A 17,565-nucleotide genomic window follows, 5' to 3' on the forward strand; every position below is an offset into this window, starting at 1 on the left:
GAGTATGATTTTCCCTCTTGTTGGCTCCCTCCCCACCTTCCACAGACCCAGTCTAGCAGCTAAGTCAGGGGTGGGCAAACTACGGCCCGCGGGCCGCATGCGGCCCGACAAAGGTTTTTATGCGGCCCGCCAATGAGGTGCCCGGAATCATAACCGGCATTTTTGAAAAGCCACCGGGGAAAAGCCGCTGAAGTAAATGCGCTTATTGAATAAGCGCATTTACTTCAGCGGCTTTTCCCCGGCAGCTTTTCAAAAATGCCGGTTATGATTCCGGGCACCTCATTGGCGGGCCGCATAAAAACGCGCGTAGTGGGGTGGATGAGTGGGGCTGTCTCATTGGTCGGTTTAGTTGGGTGTGCGACCAATAGGAGTCCAGGTTACAAACAATAAGCCTTATTATTGTTTGTAACCTGGACTCCTATTGGTCGCACACCCAACTAAACTGACCAATAAGGCAGCCCCACTCATCCACCCCACTACGCGCGTTTTTATCGTTGACTCGGCCGGGCTGTGCTTCTGTCAGTGTTAAGGATCAGCACAAGCAACTTGACACCTGATTTCAACAAACTGGTAAATGACTGCAGTCAGATGCATCATTCTCATTGACATTGTTCTGTTACTGACTGAGTTACTTTGTTTTTCAAATAAATGTGCTTTTTTTTCTTTAAAGACCTTTTATTTTGGCTATTTAAAATATTAATTATTTTACTTAATATACTATGCGGCCCTTTAAAATTGTGAATTTCTGAATGTGGCCCTTGCACGGAAAAGTTTGCCCACCCCTGAGCTAAGTCCTTTAGAACATGGCCAACCCGGGTCATGAGTCACACTAACGAACCACTCTTGGTGATGGTCAAGTCTCCTAGAGTACTTGCAGCACCCTTGCTGCCCTCAGTGCTTCCTGCAGGGGTGTAGGTACATAAAGTCAGTCAGAAAGTTCATAGAATGTTTGGTCGTATGGAACTTGAATATTGCTTTTCGTCTTGTACTCAATCTTAGGGGAAACAACAACTTTATACATTAGGAGAAGAAAGTGATGATTGCTTGGTAAGTGGACTATGGTTGGTAGAGGCATTGCCAAGGAGAATGCACCAGTTGATGGTGACGGACAGTTCACTGTTGAGCGTTGTTTGAAATTTAAACCAGGCAGCTTGACTCTAAGATGGCCAGTGGGGTTCGCAGTGTAGCACATTTGCATGGACTGGAAACTACATATATTATGACACAGGGCCCTGTCCTTTACAGACAGAAAGAACATATACACACATTGTGCCTGTTTCAGCTGAACAAAATAAGTGAGCCATGTACTGGTTCATTCCTCAGGGCAGAATTCTGCAGAAGAGTCATACGGACTTGAAATGTTACACTCTCCGCAGATGCTGCCAGACCTGCTCATCCAGCGCTTCCTCTTTTTAGTTCAGATTTCCAGCATCTGCACTATTTTGCTTTGATATTGGTGAAGGCAAGTGTTTGTTGGAGTAGGAAAAGCAAAAGTATGGAGGGCACGTTTGATCCAAGAGGGCTGACATCTGGTCAAAAAAAATGATAAGTGAAGCTGAGTATTGAAAGAAGCAACATAAGCCGGTAGTAGCAATTATATGGTTGCAGTGGCCCGCCAAAGAATTCTGCCCCAAGCAGGGGAAGCACATGACAAGCAGCTAGTTTCCCCATGTTTATTCGTAGAAATAGGAGCACGGTATGGCCATTGTGCCTGCTCCACATCAGGGTGCAAAAAATGAAAGGCTTTTCAGTTTCGAGGGTGAAGTGTCACCTGTAAAGCAAAACAATTGTTACCCGATTACTAATGTTGGCAGGTAATATTAATTTTCTTCCAGAACAAAAGCACTGGTTTAGGGTATGAAGATTATTCACTCGCTCCCTTGTACGGTTAATTTACAAATGTGACCGAGTCACTAGTCCCGTGACCATTGGTGACATTGCTAATTTGCCTACTGAAGGTGTGACGTTTTGGTTAGGAAAGTAACTTGGCTTTGGTTAAAGTGCTGTTATTGCTGGTTTCATAAAAGCCTGCCAGGACGGACGTTTTACAGGACAAGGAGAATGACTTGAAAGAATCAATTATGCTGTGAAGCTGCTGCCAAGATGGAAGTTTCTGCAAATGATGTGTCTGAAGAGTTAGAAACTTGGCTTGCTAACTTAAAAATCGGTAAGAAGTCTTACAACACCAGGTTCAAGTCCAACATGTTTGTTTCAAACACTAGCTTTCGGAGCATCATAACTTAAAAATGACATTAGACGTTAAGCAGAGAATAGATTAATAAGCAGCTGAAAAGGCCTTAAAACAGCTTGAAGTAACAATGCAGAAAAAGCACAAACAAGATATGGCAAAGGAGATAGTAACACTATTCAAAGCCAATGATTTTTATATAAAAAAAGGTATTTGAAAGAAGTTAGTCCAGTGTTAACACCACCAGCTGCAGGAAAAAAAAATACTTCTTAAATGCAAATTAAATACCAGAAGCAGCAGTTCCCAAAACAAATTGGAAAAGGTTTGAGCTCAATGCGATGAGGAAAAACAGTTCAAGAAAATGTGTGAACTAAAAAGGATCAAACTTTCTTCGGTGAGCATCAAAATAACGTCAAATTAATTTCTTAAAACAGCCAGAGGACTTTACCCAATGGAAATGTGAGCTCCCTATACAAGAGGGGACAAAATGAATTCCACATCTTCCAAATGGTCAGATCAGGAAAAAGAATTTACAGCTAAAGAACAAAAACACCCTGAATATAGTTATTACAGCACTGAAAAGGCCTTTAGCCCCATCGTACTGGCACTGGTCAAAAACAACCATCTCACTATTCTAAATCCATTTTCCAGCACTTTGCCCATGGCCGTGTCTGCCCTGGCATCGCAAGTGCACATCTAAATACTTCTTAAATGTTATGAGGGTGTGGTAACCCGACAGGGCCTAGTTTTGAGCCTGATTAAATTGGATATCCTAAATTAAAGAATTGAACATTTTAAATTAAACTCCAGTCCAAACCTCAGACAGGGAATTCGGACTTAAATACACAACCCACAGTCCAACTGCCAGAAACATGTCCAGAACACACCCGTCAATCACCATCAGGAGCTCATGCATCGGTCTACTGTCAATGGTAGTTACCTTGTATGGCATCAGGTTATGTGCAAGCAACACCACCAGTGATGGACATCTGGGGGGGGGGCAGGCAGTGTCCTGTCAAGCAGACAGTGGGTGTTGGGTCCCCCTCCCGAGACCTCATTGGCCAGAGGTCAGAAGCCAGAGAAGTTTCTGGAAAGGTGGGAGGGAAGGGGATAAAGGTAAGACGCCCAAGAAACACCAGCAGCGAAGACTCCATGCAGAGGCAATCAAGACATCTGACTAGAGGTGGAAGGAAGCAGCGAGTGAGACCCACCTTCGCAACAATGAACCTGAGAGACTCAGAGAATCGGATCCACGGCTCACCCAAAGTCATCTTTGCGGGTAGTAGAGTGAATCTTCAGCAAGTGTAATTGGGTTAATTTAAGGGTAAAAATAGTTGTTAAATAAAGTTGGTTTCATTTTATACTTGTGCTGTCCTTTGTCGTCCTCATTAATAAAGACATCAGGGTAAAACGTGTCATTAAAATACTGGTTGAAGTATCTGAATTAAGCAGAAAAACAAGGGTCTCTGCCTCCACCACCCTTTCAGGCAGTGAGTTCCAAACTCTCACCGCCCTCTGGGTGGACAGGTTTTTCCTCACATCCCCGCTAAACCTCCTGCCCCTTACCTTAAATCTCTGCCCCCTGGTCACTGATCCCTCCACCAAGGGGAAAGGTTGCTTCCTGTCTACTGTATCTGTGTCCCTCATAATTCTATCCATCTCAATCATGTCCCCCCTCAGTCTCTGCTCCAAGGAAAACAATCCCAGTCTATCCAATCTCTCTTCATAACTAACACTCACCAGCCCAGGCAACATCCTGGTAAATCTCCTCTGCACCCTTTCCAGTGGCTATCACATCCCTCCTATAATGTGGATTCTAGAACTGCACACAATACTCTAGCTGTGGCCTAACCAACGTTTTATACAGTTCCAGCATAACCTCTCTGCTCTTAAACTCTATTCCTCAGAAGGCAAATGTACCACAGGCCTTCTTAACCACTGCATCCACCTGCCCTGCTACCTTAAGGGACCATTGTACATGCGCACCAAGGCCCCTCTGATCCTCGGTGCTTCCCAGGTCCTGCTGTTCATCAGGTATTACCTTACCTGTTGTGCCCTGCCCACACCTGTCCAGACTGAATTCCATTTGCCACTGATCAGCCCATCTGATCAGCCCGTCTATATTCTCCTGTAATCGAAGCCTATTCTCCTCACTGTTTACCACCCCACCAATTTCCGTATCATCTGCAAACTGACTTATCAACTCTCCTACATTCATATCCAAATCATTTATCTAAACCACAAACAGCAAGGGCCCCAACACTGATCCTTGTGGGACCCCACTGGACACAGGCTTCCAGTCAGAAAACACCCCTCGACCATCACCCTCTGCTTCCTACCACTCAGCCAATTATGGATCCAAATTGCCAAATTTCCTTGGATCCCGTGGGGCTTCGCTCTCACTCTCCCGTGGGGCTTCGCTCTCACTCTCCCGTGGGGCTTCGCTCTCACTCTCCCGTGGGGCTTCGCTCTCACTCTCCCGTGGGGCTTCGCTCTCACTCTCCCGTGGGGCTTCGCTCTCACTCTCCCATGGGGCTTCGCTCTCACTCTCCCATGGGGCTTCGCTCTCAGTCTCCCGTGGGGCTTCGCTCTCACTCTCCCGTGGGGCTTCGCTCTCACTCTCCCGTGGGGCTTCGCTCTCACTCTCCCGTGGGGCTTCGCTCTCACTCTCCCGTGGGGCTTCGCTCTCACTCTCCCGTGGGGCTTCGCTCTCACTCTCCCGTGCGGCACCCAATCAAAATCCTTGCTGAAGTCCAAGTCGACTACGTCGAATGCATTTCCCTCATCGACACACCTGGTCACCTCTTTGAAAAACTCAATTAAGTTGGTCAGACATGACCTCCCCTTAACAAAACCATGCTGACTGTTCCTGATTAATCGCTGCCTCTTGCAGATTAATTCTCGGTCTCAGAATTGCTTCCAATAGTTTCCCCACGACTGAGGTTAGACTGATTGACTGTAGTTTCCTGGTTTATCCCTTCCTCCCTTGAATAATGTTCCCACATTGGCAATCCTCCAGTCCTCCGGCACCTCTCCTGTGGCCAGAGAGGAATTGAAACTTACTGCCAGCGCCCCTGCTATTTCCTCCCTTTTCTCACTCAACAGCCTGGGATACATTACATCTGGCCCTGGAGATTTGTCTACCTTTATTCCTGCATCACAACTCAGAACCTCCTGTCTGTCTATGTTAATCTCTTTCATTTCCTCTCAGTCCTTCTCCCCGATTTCATTTAGAACCCAACCTACATCAGTCAGCTCCACACACTAACCACTGTGGTCCTTAATGTGCCCGACTCTTTCTCTAGTTATCCTTTTACCCTCAATGTACTTGTAAAATAACTTAGGAATTTTCTTTATTTTACCTGCCATCATCCTTTCATGGGCCGTTTTTGCTCTCCTAATTTCCTTTTCAAGTTCCCTCTAACGAAGATAAGACAGATTTAGTTGCTGCGGAGAACAATTGAGATGTTTGGTTGGCCGAAACTTTAATATACAAGACTTTGAAATTATAAAGCATACAGGTGTGGAAGGAAATGGGGATAAGGAGTTATCAACGGAGCAGAATAGTTCACAGTTTGTTTTACAAAGTGAAAGCTCTGAAACTAGAATCAAAGAAAGCCCTGGTAGTAGTCTGGTGGCCGGCTTCCAATAAGTGAGACTGCGAATATTGACTTGGGTTTCAGTTCATAGTTCCAGTACCAAGGGGCCAGATGAACCATCAGCAATGCTGATCTTGACCAGATTAATGAGGCCAAATAAATAAATCTTTAGGCCCCACACCACACCAACGTTGTCCTGGGGCTCAGATATTACACCATCTTATGCAGATTTTGAAAAACAATGTAAGGAACATGAAGAACATCTTAAAGAGGAAGATGATTTATGCCCACTTGGAAACAAATGGACTCATTAGCGATAGACAGCCTGGTTTTGTGAAGGGGAGGTCGTGCCTCACTAACTTGATTACGTTTTTTGAGGAGGTGACAAAGATGATTGATATGGGGAGGGCGGTGGATGTTGTTTACATGGACTTCAGTAAAGCCTCTGGCAAGGTGCCTCACGGCAGATTGGTACAAAGGGTGAAGTCACACGGGATCAGAGGTGAGGTGGTAAGAGGGATACAGAACTGGCTCAGTCACAGAAAGCAAAGGGTAGCAGTAGAAGGGTGTTTTTCTGAATGGAAAAGTTGTGACTAGTGGTGTTCCACAGGGATCTGTGCTGGGACCTTTGTTGTTTGTAGTATACATAAACGATTTGGAGGAAAATGTAGCCGGTCTGATTAGTAAGTTTGCGGATGGCACCAAGGTTGGTGGAGTGGCAGATAGTGTTGAGGATTGTCAGAAGAGACAGCAGGACATAGATAGGTTGGAGACTTGGGCAGAGAAATGGCAGAGTTTTGTGGAAGTGAAATTAATGAGTTGCCTACTTAGAAGCATGCTGGGAAATGCTTGACTATAGTTTAACACTGCTTTTGAACGAAAATAAGTAGGTCAGGTAACATAAACAAAATACTGCTTAGCATTTTGGACTCGGCCTTCTTATGAAAACAAGTTGTTCTTCCGAAGGACAACAAAATGCGTACAACAACAAAGAAGAAGAAAAGTACAGCACAGGAACAGGCCCTTCAGCCTTCCAAGCCTGTGCCGACCATGCTGCCCGTCTAAACTAAAATCTTCTACACTCCCGGGGTCCGTATCCCTCTAATCCCATCCTATTCGTGTATTTGTCAAGATGCCCCTTAAACGTCACTGTCGTCCCTGCTTCCACCACCTCCTCCAGCAGCGAGTTCCAGGCACCCACTAACCTCTGTGTAAAAAAAAAAAAAAAAACTTACCTCTTACATCTCCTCTAAACCTTGCCCCTCGCACCTTAAACCTATGCCCCCTAGTAATTGACCCCTCTACCCTGGGAAAAAGTCTCTGTCTATCCACTCTGTCCTTGCCCCTCATAATTTTATGGACCTCTATCAGGTCGCCCCTCAACCTCCTTCTTTCCAGTGAGTACTCGAGTTGTTTTTAGCCAAGGGCAAGAACATACGTTCTATGTAATTCATCTTACGTACTTTCCAAGGTTTATTTAGTATAAACATGGCTGTTTACTTCTAGAGTTGTTATTTCAGACTATTAAATTATGATTTCTTCGGTCTAATCTCAGAGTACTGTGGAATGGCTATGTAGCGAGACCATGGCCCTCTTGGCAAATATTTGTGTCAAATAAAATTTCCTGAAACGAAACTCGAAGAATTTGTCTTTATTACAATTTCCACGACAAGTTTAATCCAGACATATGAAAAATGAAATGAAATGACAAATGTGAGGTAATGCATTTTGGTAGGTCTAACATAGAGGGGAAATATACCGTAAATGGCAAAACTCTTAGAAATATCGAAAGTCAGAGAGATCTGGGTGTGGAGGTCCACAGATCTTTGAAAGTGGCAACACAAGTGGATAAGGTAGTCAAGAAAGCAGATGGAACGCTTGCTTTCATTGTCCAGGACACAAGAGTATAAAAACTGGCAAGTCATGCTGCAGTTGAATAGAACCTTGGAAAGGCAGCACTTGGAATATTGCGCACAATTTTGGTCGCCACACTACCAGAAGGAAGTGGAGGCTTTGGAGAGGATGCAGAGGAGGTTTACTAGGATGTTGCTTGGTCTGGAAGGTGTTAGCTATGCAGAGAGGCTGAATATACTCAGACTGTTTTCATTAGAATGACGGAGGTTAAGGGGTGACCTGATAGAGGGGCATGGATAGAGTGGATGGCCACTCTTTCCCAGGGTGGAGGGGTCAGTCACCAGGGGGCATAGGTTTAAGGTCCGTGGGGCAAAGTTTAGAGGAGATGTGCGAGGCAGGTTTTTTTATGCAGAGGGTGGTGAGTCCCTGGAACGCGTTGCCAGGGGAGGTTGTGGAAGCAGATACATTAACGGCATTCAAAAGGCATCTTGACAAACACATGGATAGGATGGGTATAGAGGGATACGGCACTAGGAAGTGCTGAGGGTTTTGGCAAATGTTGGTATCATGACCGGTACAGGCCTGGAGGGCCGAAGGGCCTGTTCCTGTCCTGTATTGTTCTTTGTATGAAACTATAAAGAATATGCAAAACGAAAAGCAAGATTTTTTTGAGAAGACAGAGAATGGGAATCAAACAAGCAATTAAACGCAGGTGTTTGCAGGAAAATTGAGACTCTGGAATTCAGGCAAGTTGAACTTTTAAATCCGCATTGCCACATTTGCACAGCTGTATTATTGCTTAAGCCCTCATAACGTGACAAACATGATGTGCAATTGAGAAGTATAATGAAGGTCGGCCGGGTTGGGTCCCGAATGTTGGCCAGTTGGTAAAAATGGGTCCCCAGAAAAAAAGTTTGAAGAACACTGTTCTATATAATTGTAACATAATTTGCGAGCTTTTATACTCGATACCCCATCCTATGAAGGCAAGCATGCCATGTGCTTTCTTTACCACCATTTCCACCTGTGCTGCCACTTTTGACGATCTGTGGACCTGCACGCTCAGATCTCTCTGTGTCTCTATGCTCCTGATGGTTCTGCCATTTATTTTATCGCTCCCACCCGAATTGGATCTACCAAAATGCATCACCTCGCATTTGTCCGGGTTAAATTCCATCTGCCATTTCTCCGCCCAATTTTGCAGCCTATCTATATCCTGCTGTATTCTCTGACAATCTTCATCACTATCCACAACTCCTGCAATATTAGTATCATCTGCAAACTTGCTAATCAGACCCGCTACGTTTTCTTTCAAGTCATTTAGATATATTCCAAAGAGCAGAGGTCCCAGTACTGATCCCTGCGGAACACCACTAGTTCCAGACCTCCATTTGGAAAAACATCCTTCCACTGCTACCCTCTGCCTTCTATGGCCAAGCCAGTTCTGGATCCATCCAGCTAGTTCACTCCTGACCCCATGTGATTTAATCTTTTGCACCAGCCTGCCATGAGGGATCTTATCAAATGCTTTATTAAAGTCCATGGAGACAACATCCACAGCCCTTCCCTCGTCAATTATTTTTGGCACCTCCTCAAAATTAGTGAGGCATGACGTCCCTCGTACAAAACCATGGTGTCTGACGCTAATAAGACCATTCACTTCCAAATGTGCATAGATCCAATCTGAGAATCTTTTCCAACAATTTCACTGTCACTGACGTCAAGCTCACTGGCCTATAATTACCTGGATTATCCTTGCAACCCTTCTTAAATAACATTGGCTATCCTCAAATCCTCTGGGATCTCACCTGTGGCCAATGAGGACAGAAAGATTTTGGTTAGAGGCCCAGCAAATTCATCTCTTATCTCTCTGTGATCTGGGATAGTTGCCATCTGGCCCTGGGGATTTATCTACCTTAATGCTTTTTCGCACACCTAACACTTCCTCCCTCGTAATAACGACCTGTTCTAAAGCGTTTACTCATCCCTCTGAGACACCACCAATCAACATGTCCTTCCCCTTTGTGAATATTGATGCAAAATACTCATTAAGGACCTCACCTACTTCCTTTGGCTCGACTCAATTACCCTCCTTTGTTCTCGAGTGGACCAACTCTTTCTCTAGCTAGCCTCTTGTTCCTAATATATGTATAAAATGTCTTGGGATTCTCCATAATCCTGTCTGTCAAGGACACTTTGTGACCCCTTTTTGCCCTCCTAACTCCCTGCTTGAGCTCTTTTCTACTTTCCTTGTATTCTTCAAGTGCTTTATCTGTTTTTTTAGTTGCCTGTACCTCACGTATGCATCTTTTTTCTTTTTGACAATATTCTCAATTTCCCTGGTCATCCATGGTTCCTGAATCCTGCCTTTCCTGTCCTTCCTTTTTACCGGCACATGCCTGTCCTGCACTCCTATCAACTGCTCCTTAAAAAACTCCCACATGACAAATGTGGATTTACCCTCAAACAGCCTCTCCCAAACAACAGCCTCCAAATCCTGCCTAATCTGGTTGTAGTTAGTCTTCCCCCAATTTAGCACTTTAACCAGAGGACAACATTCGTCCTTTTCCAGGAGTATCCCAAAGCTTACAGAATTGTGGTCACTGTTCGCCACATCTTCTCCCACTACAACGTTGATGACCTAGCCAGGCTCGTTCCCTAGTACTAATCTAATCTAATCAGACTGTCCACATATTGTTCCAAAAGACGTGCAGGTTAGGTGGATTGGACATGATAAATACACTCCAGACCTCCAGGCCCACTGAGTTCGACCTCCCCTAGCCTGCCCTTCCTCTCAGCCAGCCAGGCCCTGGTACCATGCTCATCCCCAGTCTCTACACTTGCTGGCTTACTGTTCTGATTGCCACCCCCCTGCCAAATTAGTTTAAACCCACCCGAACCATACTAGCAAACCTCCCAGCCAGGATATTGGTGCCCCTCCAGTTCAGGTGTAACCCGTCCTTCTTATACCCGTCGTAGTTGGGTGAAATGGCCCGTTTCTGTGCCCTCCATACAACATGGAACCCAGCCCGTGAGGATTACTGATCACTGCCCTGTTGAGGGGCAACCTGTCTGACCTGTACAGGCAACCCATCCCCCCCACAAACAGGGCTAATCAAAATGCTCTTATTAATATACTTACTGGGTGGATTTTTACAGCTCCTCCTGCCTGTGGGATGTTCTGGTCCTATGGAAGTCAATGGACTTTTGAACAGTTCGCTGCATTTTCTGGCCCCACTCCTGCTGTGGCAGGACCATAAAATTCCACCCACTTAGATTTACTAATGAATACCGGTGTTCCTCAGGTATAGTTGAGTTAAATACTTCTCTATAAATATCATTTTTAAACATTTGATAACATATTCATTTTTGGCATATGCTTTTATCAGTGGAAGGCACGTTTCTCAGATGTTATTGAGGGCATCTTCCCAGGGTTCACCGAACGGGCAGTGTACCGTTATTTCTGGTGCTAAGGTCGATGCCAGGTGGATTGGCCAGTTTGATTATTTGTCTTTTCTATATCAATTTGACACAACTGAGTGACTTGCTCGGCTATTTCAGAAAGCAGTTCAGAGCCAACCACATTGCTGTGGGTCTGGAGTCACACATAAAGCAGACTAAGGAAGGGTAACAGATTCCTCTCCTAAAGGGCATTAGAGAACAAGCTTAGGGCAGCACGGTGGCGCAGTGGTTAGCACTGCTGCCTACGGCGCTGAGGACCCGGGTTCGAACAGACATGGAACCCAATTTCTAACAGACTACTGGATAATACACCACAGTGGACAGCAAATTAAATTGGTTGCAGTAAAGTGTATTGGTTTACTTACCATAGAAAGAACTGCTCACAGAATCACCATTTTCGTGTTTCTGCTGTTGCTGCTCTCGAACCTGCTGCAATTCTTGACAAACGTAAATGGTTAGCCTGGGTCTGACCATCCTAAATGTGGAGCGGAAAAGTATGAGTGATAAACGAAAAAAACATTCACAACAGAAAACATTAAAACTTTGCAGAGCATTTGTTTAATTAAGCATGTCTATTCCTAAATTGCTCATCACGAAGATCTAAACCCAAACCACATGTGATTATTAAAATTCCAACAGAATAGGCCTCGCAGCCTCAAGCTTGTTTGAGTATTCACCGAGATAATGGTTGATCCGCATCTAAACTCCATCAGCCAACCTTGGTTCCCAACTGAAGTACACTGACCAACAGAAACCTAGCATTCTTAGTTTGGGAATTCTGAATTGACCCCCCCAGTCTCAACAGATAGTTTGACAGGGTGGGGCAGTGACGAGGGTGGGGCAGTAACGAGGGTGGGGCAGTGACGAGGGTGGGGCAGTGACGAGGGAGTGGAGGAGAGTTCCACATTTCCACTATCCTTTCGGAGTAATTGCTGACATCACTCAGAGTAGCCTAACTTTATTTGTACGTCTCTTCTTCTGGACTCTCCCACCACAGGGTGGATCAGAAGTAGTTTCCATCGACTCTTTAACCTTCTTGTGCCATAAGACGTAGGAGCAGAAGTAGGTCATTCAGCCCATCGAGTCTGCCTCACCATTCAATGATATCATTACTGGTCTGATAAGATAATCCTCAGCTTGGGCAGCATGGTGGCGCAGTGGGTTAGCACTGCAGCCTCACAGCACCGAGGTCCCAGGTTCGATCCCGGCTCTGGGTCACTGTCCGTGTGGAGTTTGCACATTCTCCCCGTGTCTGCGTGGGTTTCGCCCCCACAACCCAAAGATGTGCAGGCTAGGTGGATTGGCCACACTAAATTGTCCCTTAATTGGAAAAAATGAATTTATAATTTAAAAAATAAAAAAAAAAGATAATCCTCAACTCCACTTTCCCGTCTTTTCCCATAACTCTCGATATTCCCTCACTGATGAAAACTCTGTCTCTCTCAGCCTTGAACATACTAATGACTCAGCCTCTGCGGTAAAGAATTCCACAGATTCATTACCCTCCGAGAGAAGAAATTCCTCCTCAGCTCTATCTTAAATGGGCGGCACGGTAGCACAGTGGTTGGCACTGCTGCCTCACAGCAGCAGGGACTCAGGTTCAATTCCAGCCTTGGGTGACTGTGTGGAGTCTGCACGTTCTCCCCGTGTCTGCGTGGGTTTCCTCCGGGTGCTCCGGTTTCCTCCCACAGTCCAAAGATGTGCAGGTTAGGTGGATTGGTCATGGTAACTTCTCGCTTAGTGTCCAAAAGGTTAGGTGGGGTTACTGGGTTATGCGGAGAAGGTGGAGGAGTGGGCTTAAATAGGGTGCTCTTTCCAAGGGCTGTTGCAGACTCGATGAACCGAATGGCCTCCTTTTTGTACTGTGGGAATATTATTCTCTGACCCCCTTACTGAGATTATGCCCTCTGGTCCTAGACTCTCCTACAAGAGTAAACATTCTCTCAGCATCTACCCTGTCAAACCCAATGAAGAGTGCCTTCCAATCTCTCTTCATAACTAACACTCACCAGCGCAGGCAACATCCTGGTAAATCTCCTCTGCACCCTTTCCAGTGCTATCACATCTCTCCTATAATGTGGATTCCAGACCTGCACACAATGCTCTAGCTGTGGCCGAACCAACGTTTTATACAGTTCGAGCATAACCTCTGCTCTTAAACTCAATGCCTCGAGGGCAAGTATACCACTACTGAGATTAGACTGACTGACTGTAGTTTCCTGGTTTATCCCTTCCTCCCTTCTTGAATAATGGTACCATATTGGCAATCCTCCAGTCCTCCGACACCTCTCCTGCGGCCAGAGAGGAATTGAAAATTATTGCCGGAGCCCCTGCTATTTCCTCTCTTGCCTCACTCAGGAGCCTGGGATACATTTCATCCGGCCCTGGAAATTTATCACTTAAGCCTGCCAGATCACTCACAATCGTGTTAATTTCTTTCATTTTATTACTGATTGCCTGCTTACTTGTGAACACTGACACAAGGGGCTGGTTTAGCACAGGGCTAAATAGCTGGCTTTGAAAGCAGACCAAGGCAGGCCAGCAGCACGGTTCAATTCCCGTACCAGCCTCCCCGAACAGGCGCCGGAATGTGGCGACTAGGGGCTTTTCACAGTAATTTCATTTGAAGCCTACTCGTGACAATAAGCGATTTTCATTTCATTTACAAAGTATTCTTTTACAACCCTACCCATGTTCTCCGGCTAACACACAAATTAGCACTGTGGTCTTGAATGGGCCCTGTTCTTTCACTTACATAACTTGTAGAACTTAGATTTTCCTTTATTTTATCTGCCAGTATCCTTTCATGTCCCCTTTCTGCTCTCCTAATTTCCTTTAAAGTTCCTTCTTGCACATTCTATACACCTCTAGGACTTCTGTTGTTTCGAGTCCTCGATATCTGCCATAAGCCTCCCTTTTTTCCCTTATCCGATGCTGTGTATCCCTCAATATCTAGAGTTCACTGGATTTGTTAGTCCCACCCTTTTTCTTGATTGCAACATGTTGGCCCTGTACTCTCCCTATTCCCTTCTTGAATGCGTCCCACTGTTCTGTCACAGATTTACCGACAAGTGTCTGTCCCGGTCCACTCTGGCCAAATCATATCTGATCTTATTAAAATCGGCCTTCCCCCAGTTTAGAACTTTGATCTTAGGCCCATCCTCATCTTTTTCTATAACAATCTTGAATTTAATGGAATTATGATCACTGTCTGCAAAATACTCCCCCATTGATACTTCAACCACTCACCCAGCTTTGTTACTGAACATTAAGTCTAGGACCACCCCCCTCTCTGTAGGACCTTTTCCATACGGGCTTAAAATGTTCTCCTGGATGCATTTTAAGAATTCTGCTCCCTCCAAACTTTTCACACTTTGGCTTCCCCAGTTAATGTTAGGGAAGTTGACATACCCCTCTGTCACTACCCTATTACTTTTACACTTCTCTGAAATTTGCCGACATATCTGCTCTTCTATTACTCTCGGACTGGTTTTTAAGTTCTCCCCATATGGTTTCAGTTGAAGAACTTTCAAAGACGTCATCCCTCCTTACTGCGGAATTGATTGCCTGAAAAAAATTGTGACACCTCCTACTCTTTCACCTCCTCCATCTCGCCTGAAGGTTCTGTATCCTGGAATATTGAGCTGCCAATCCTGCCCCTCTCTCAACCATGTCTCAGTGACAGCAATATCATACAGCCATGTTTTAATGTGCCCTCAATTCATCTGCCTTGTTCGTCAGACTCATCGCATTAAAATAAATACCATCCAATCTTGCCAGACTCCCTGGTGATTTAACTGGTCCAGACATTCTGTGCCTTCCTGACTCACCTAATGTCTCCTCTAATTTTGGATGTACATCTATCCCTGCTGAACCTTCTCTCAGGATCGCAGGCCCCTGCCAAGTTAGTTTAAACCCTCCCCAACAGCACTAGCAAACCTCCCTGCAAGGGCACGGTCTCATTTCGGTTCAGGTGCAACCCATCCACCTTGTACAGGTCCCACTGTCCCCAAAAACTGTCCCAATGTCCCAGAAATCTAAATCCTGCACCATCTCTCCAGCCAGCCATTCATCTGGACTAACCTCCTATTTCTACACTCACGAGCACGTAGCACCGGAAGTAATCCAAAGATTACTACCTTCTGGGTTCTGTTTTTTTTAAATCGACATCCTAGCTCCCTAAATTCTGCTTGCAGGACCACATCCCTTTTTCTGCCTATATCATTGGTACCAATATGTACCACGATATCGGTCTGTCTGTTTGTCCTCCCCCTTCAGTATGCCCTGCAGCTGTTCAGTGACATCCCTGACCCTGGCACCAGGGAGGCAACATACCATCCTGGAGTCTCTTTTGCGGCCACAGAAACCCTGGTACCATTGAATCCCCTACCACCATCACCCTGGCATTCTTCCTCCTCCCCTCTTGTGCAGCAGATCCACCCATGGTGCCATGGAGTTGGCTGCCAATACTTTCCCCAACACAGTCATCTCCCCCAACAGTATCCAAAACGGTACATCTGTTAAAAAGCGGAACAGCCCCAGGGGACTCCTGCACTACCTGCCTTCCTCTACTCTGTACTTCTTTCCCTCGTGATTGTTATTGTATCAATTCTTCCCCCCCCCACCCCTTGATTATCACTTCAGGATTCAAGGTAATGTACAGTGCTATTAAATACAAGTGTCTCTTTCTTAATGTGTTCCCTAGTACATACCCATCATCTCGGCTTTCCTTCTCAATTCCCTATCCATGTCAACAGGTTGCCTCCAATGCCATGAACCTTCAGATTTACTCACTCCACAAACACCAGCCCAGTGTCACGATGAAACAAGCCCAAGTACAATCCAACACAGAAATATACTCAGTTCAGATGGAAGGCAGGGCCATTGTGGTACTGTCACGTGACTAATAAGAGAGCCAGAGTAATGATGTGGATCCGGGTTCGAATCCCACCATGACAGATGGTGCAATCTGAATTTAATTGAATTCAATGTAATTTACTGTTGTACAATTAGACCAAATTTCTTTCTTCCAGCCTTATTACTCTGCCGCGAGAGCAGAGTAATAATAATCTTCATAATAATTGTTATCGTCACAAGTGGGCTGACATTAACACTGCAATGAAGTTACTGTGAAAAGCCCCTAGTCGCCACATTCCGGCGCCTGTTCGGGTCACAGAGGGAGAATTCAGAATGTCCAATTCACCTAACAGCACGTCTTTCGGGACTTGTGGGAGGAAACCGGAGCACCCGGAGGAAACCCACGCAGACACGGGGAGAACGTGCAGACTCCTCACAGACAGTGATCCAAGCGGGAATCGAACCTGGGACCCTGGAGCTGTGAAGCAACAGTGCTAACCACCGTGCCACCCAATAAGCGTAGTTAATTAGACAACTGGATGAATTTTGTTTCATCTGTTTCTCTAGTCCCAGTTCGGTTTGCTATGAATTCAGGGTTTTTCAGTGCAGCTGAGGCACGAGTGTGTACCCGAGTCAGGGGTGAATGCTCGTTTTCATTGAATTGTTCATCGAATGTATCTGTGGCGGTACGGTGGCACAGTGGTTAGCACTGCTGCCTCACAGCGCCAAAGACCTGGGATTGATTCTGACCTCGGGTGACTGCGTGGGATTTGCACGTGCTCCCCGTGTCTGTGTGGGTTTTCTCCGGGTGCTCCGGTTTCTTCCCACAGTCCAAAGATGCGCAGGTTAGGTTAATTGGATATGCGAAAAGGAGTTACGGGTATAGTGTTTGCTCTTTCAGAATGTGGGTGCAGACTCGATGGGCCAAATGGACTCTTTCTTGCCAGAGGTGGTGGTGGAAGCAGGGACGATAGTGACGTTTAAGGAGCATCTCGACAAATACATGAATAGGATGGGAATGAGGGATACGGACCCCGGAAGTGTAGAAGGTTTTAGGTTAGACGGGCAGCATGGTCGGCGCAGGCTTGGAGGGCCGAAGGGCCTGTTCCTGTGCTGTAGTTTTCTTTGTTCTTGCAATGTTTCCAGGATAGTTCCTTAGATTTGGAGCCAACCAGGGAGCAGACTATGGCATACCTGGTACAGTATTGTGCAATGAGATGGATCAATTAATAACCTCAGTGAAAGCACCCGGAGGTAGCAGTGATTATAACATGATTCAATTTTACATTCAGTTTGAGGGAGAGAAGGGTGGGTCCAAGATTAAATTTTAAATTTAAGTAACAATTATTAGGGCATGAAAGCAAACTGGCAATTTAGGTTATGGGATAGATCAACAAAGATGCAGTGGCAAACATTTAAGAGGATATTTCAGAATACACAGAATAGATACATTCCAATGAGAAAGGAAATGTCACAGGGGCGAACCCACCATCTGTGGTTAACTAAAAAAGTTAAAGATAGCATCAAACTGAAAGAAAAAGCATCCAATTGTGCAAAAATGGGTGGCAGGTCAGACGATTGGACATAATGAACACCAGTGACTAA

The 17,565-nt window shown here is 45.5% G+C and overlaps 1 protein-coding gene across 2 annotated transcripts in view; it reads right to left on the reverse strand.

The window, feature by feature from the left end:
- Window positions 1–17,565, reverse strand: part of tfcp2 (transcription factor CP2) — a 151,778-nt gene that overhangs the window by 16,612 nt on the left and 117,601 nt on the right. For both annotated transcript variants that reach the window (XM_038786352.1, XM_038786353.1), the window contains one exon: window positions 11,469–11,578. In XM_038786352.1, the coding sequence (XP_038642280.1) occupies window positions 11,469–11,578 (110 nt within the window). The remainder of the gene's footprint in view (window positions 1–11,468; window positions 11,579–17,565) is intronic.

Source organism: Scyliorhinus canicula, chromosome 28 (assembly GCF_902713615.1).
Source record: "Scyliorhinus canicula chromosome 28, sScyCan1.1, whole genome shotgun sequence".
Taxonomy (NCBI): domain Eukaryota; kingdom Metazoa; phylum Chordata; class Chondrichthyes; order Carcharhiniformes; family Scyliorhinidae; genus Scyliorhinus; species Scyliorhinus canicula.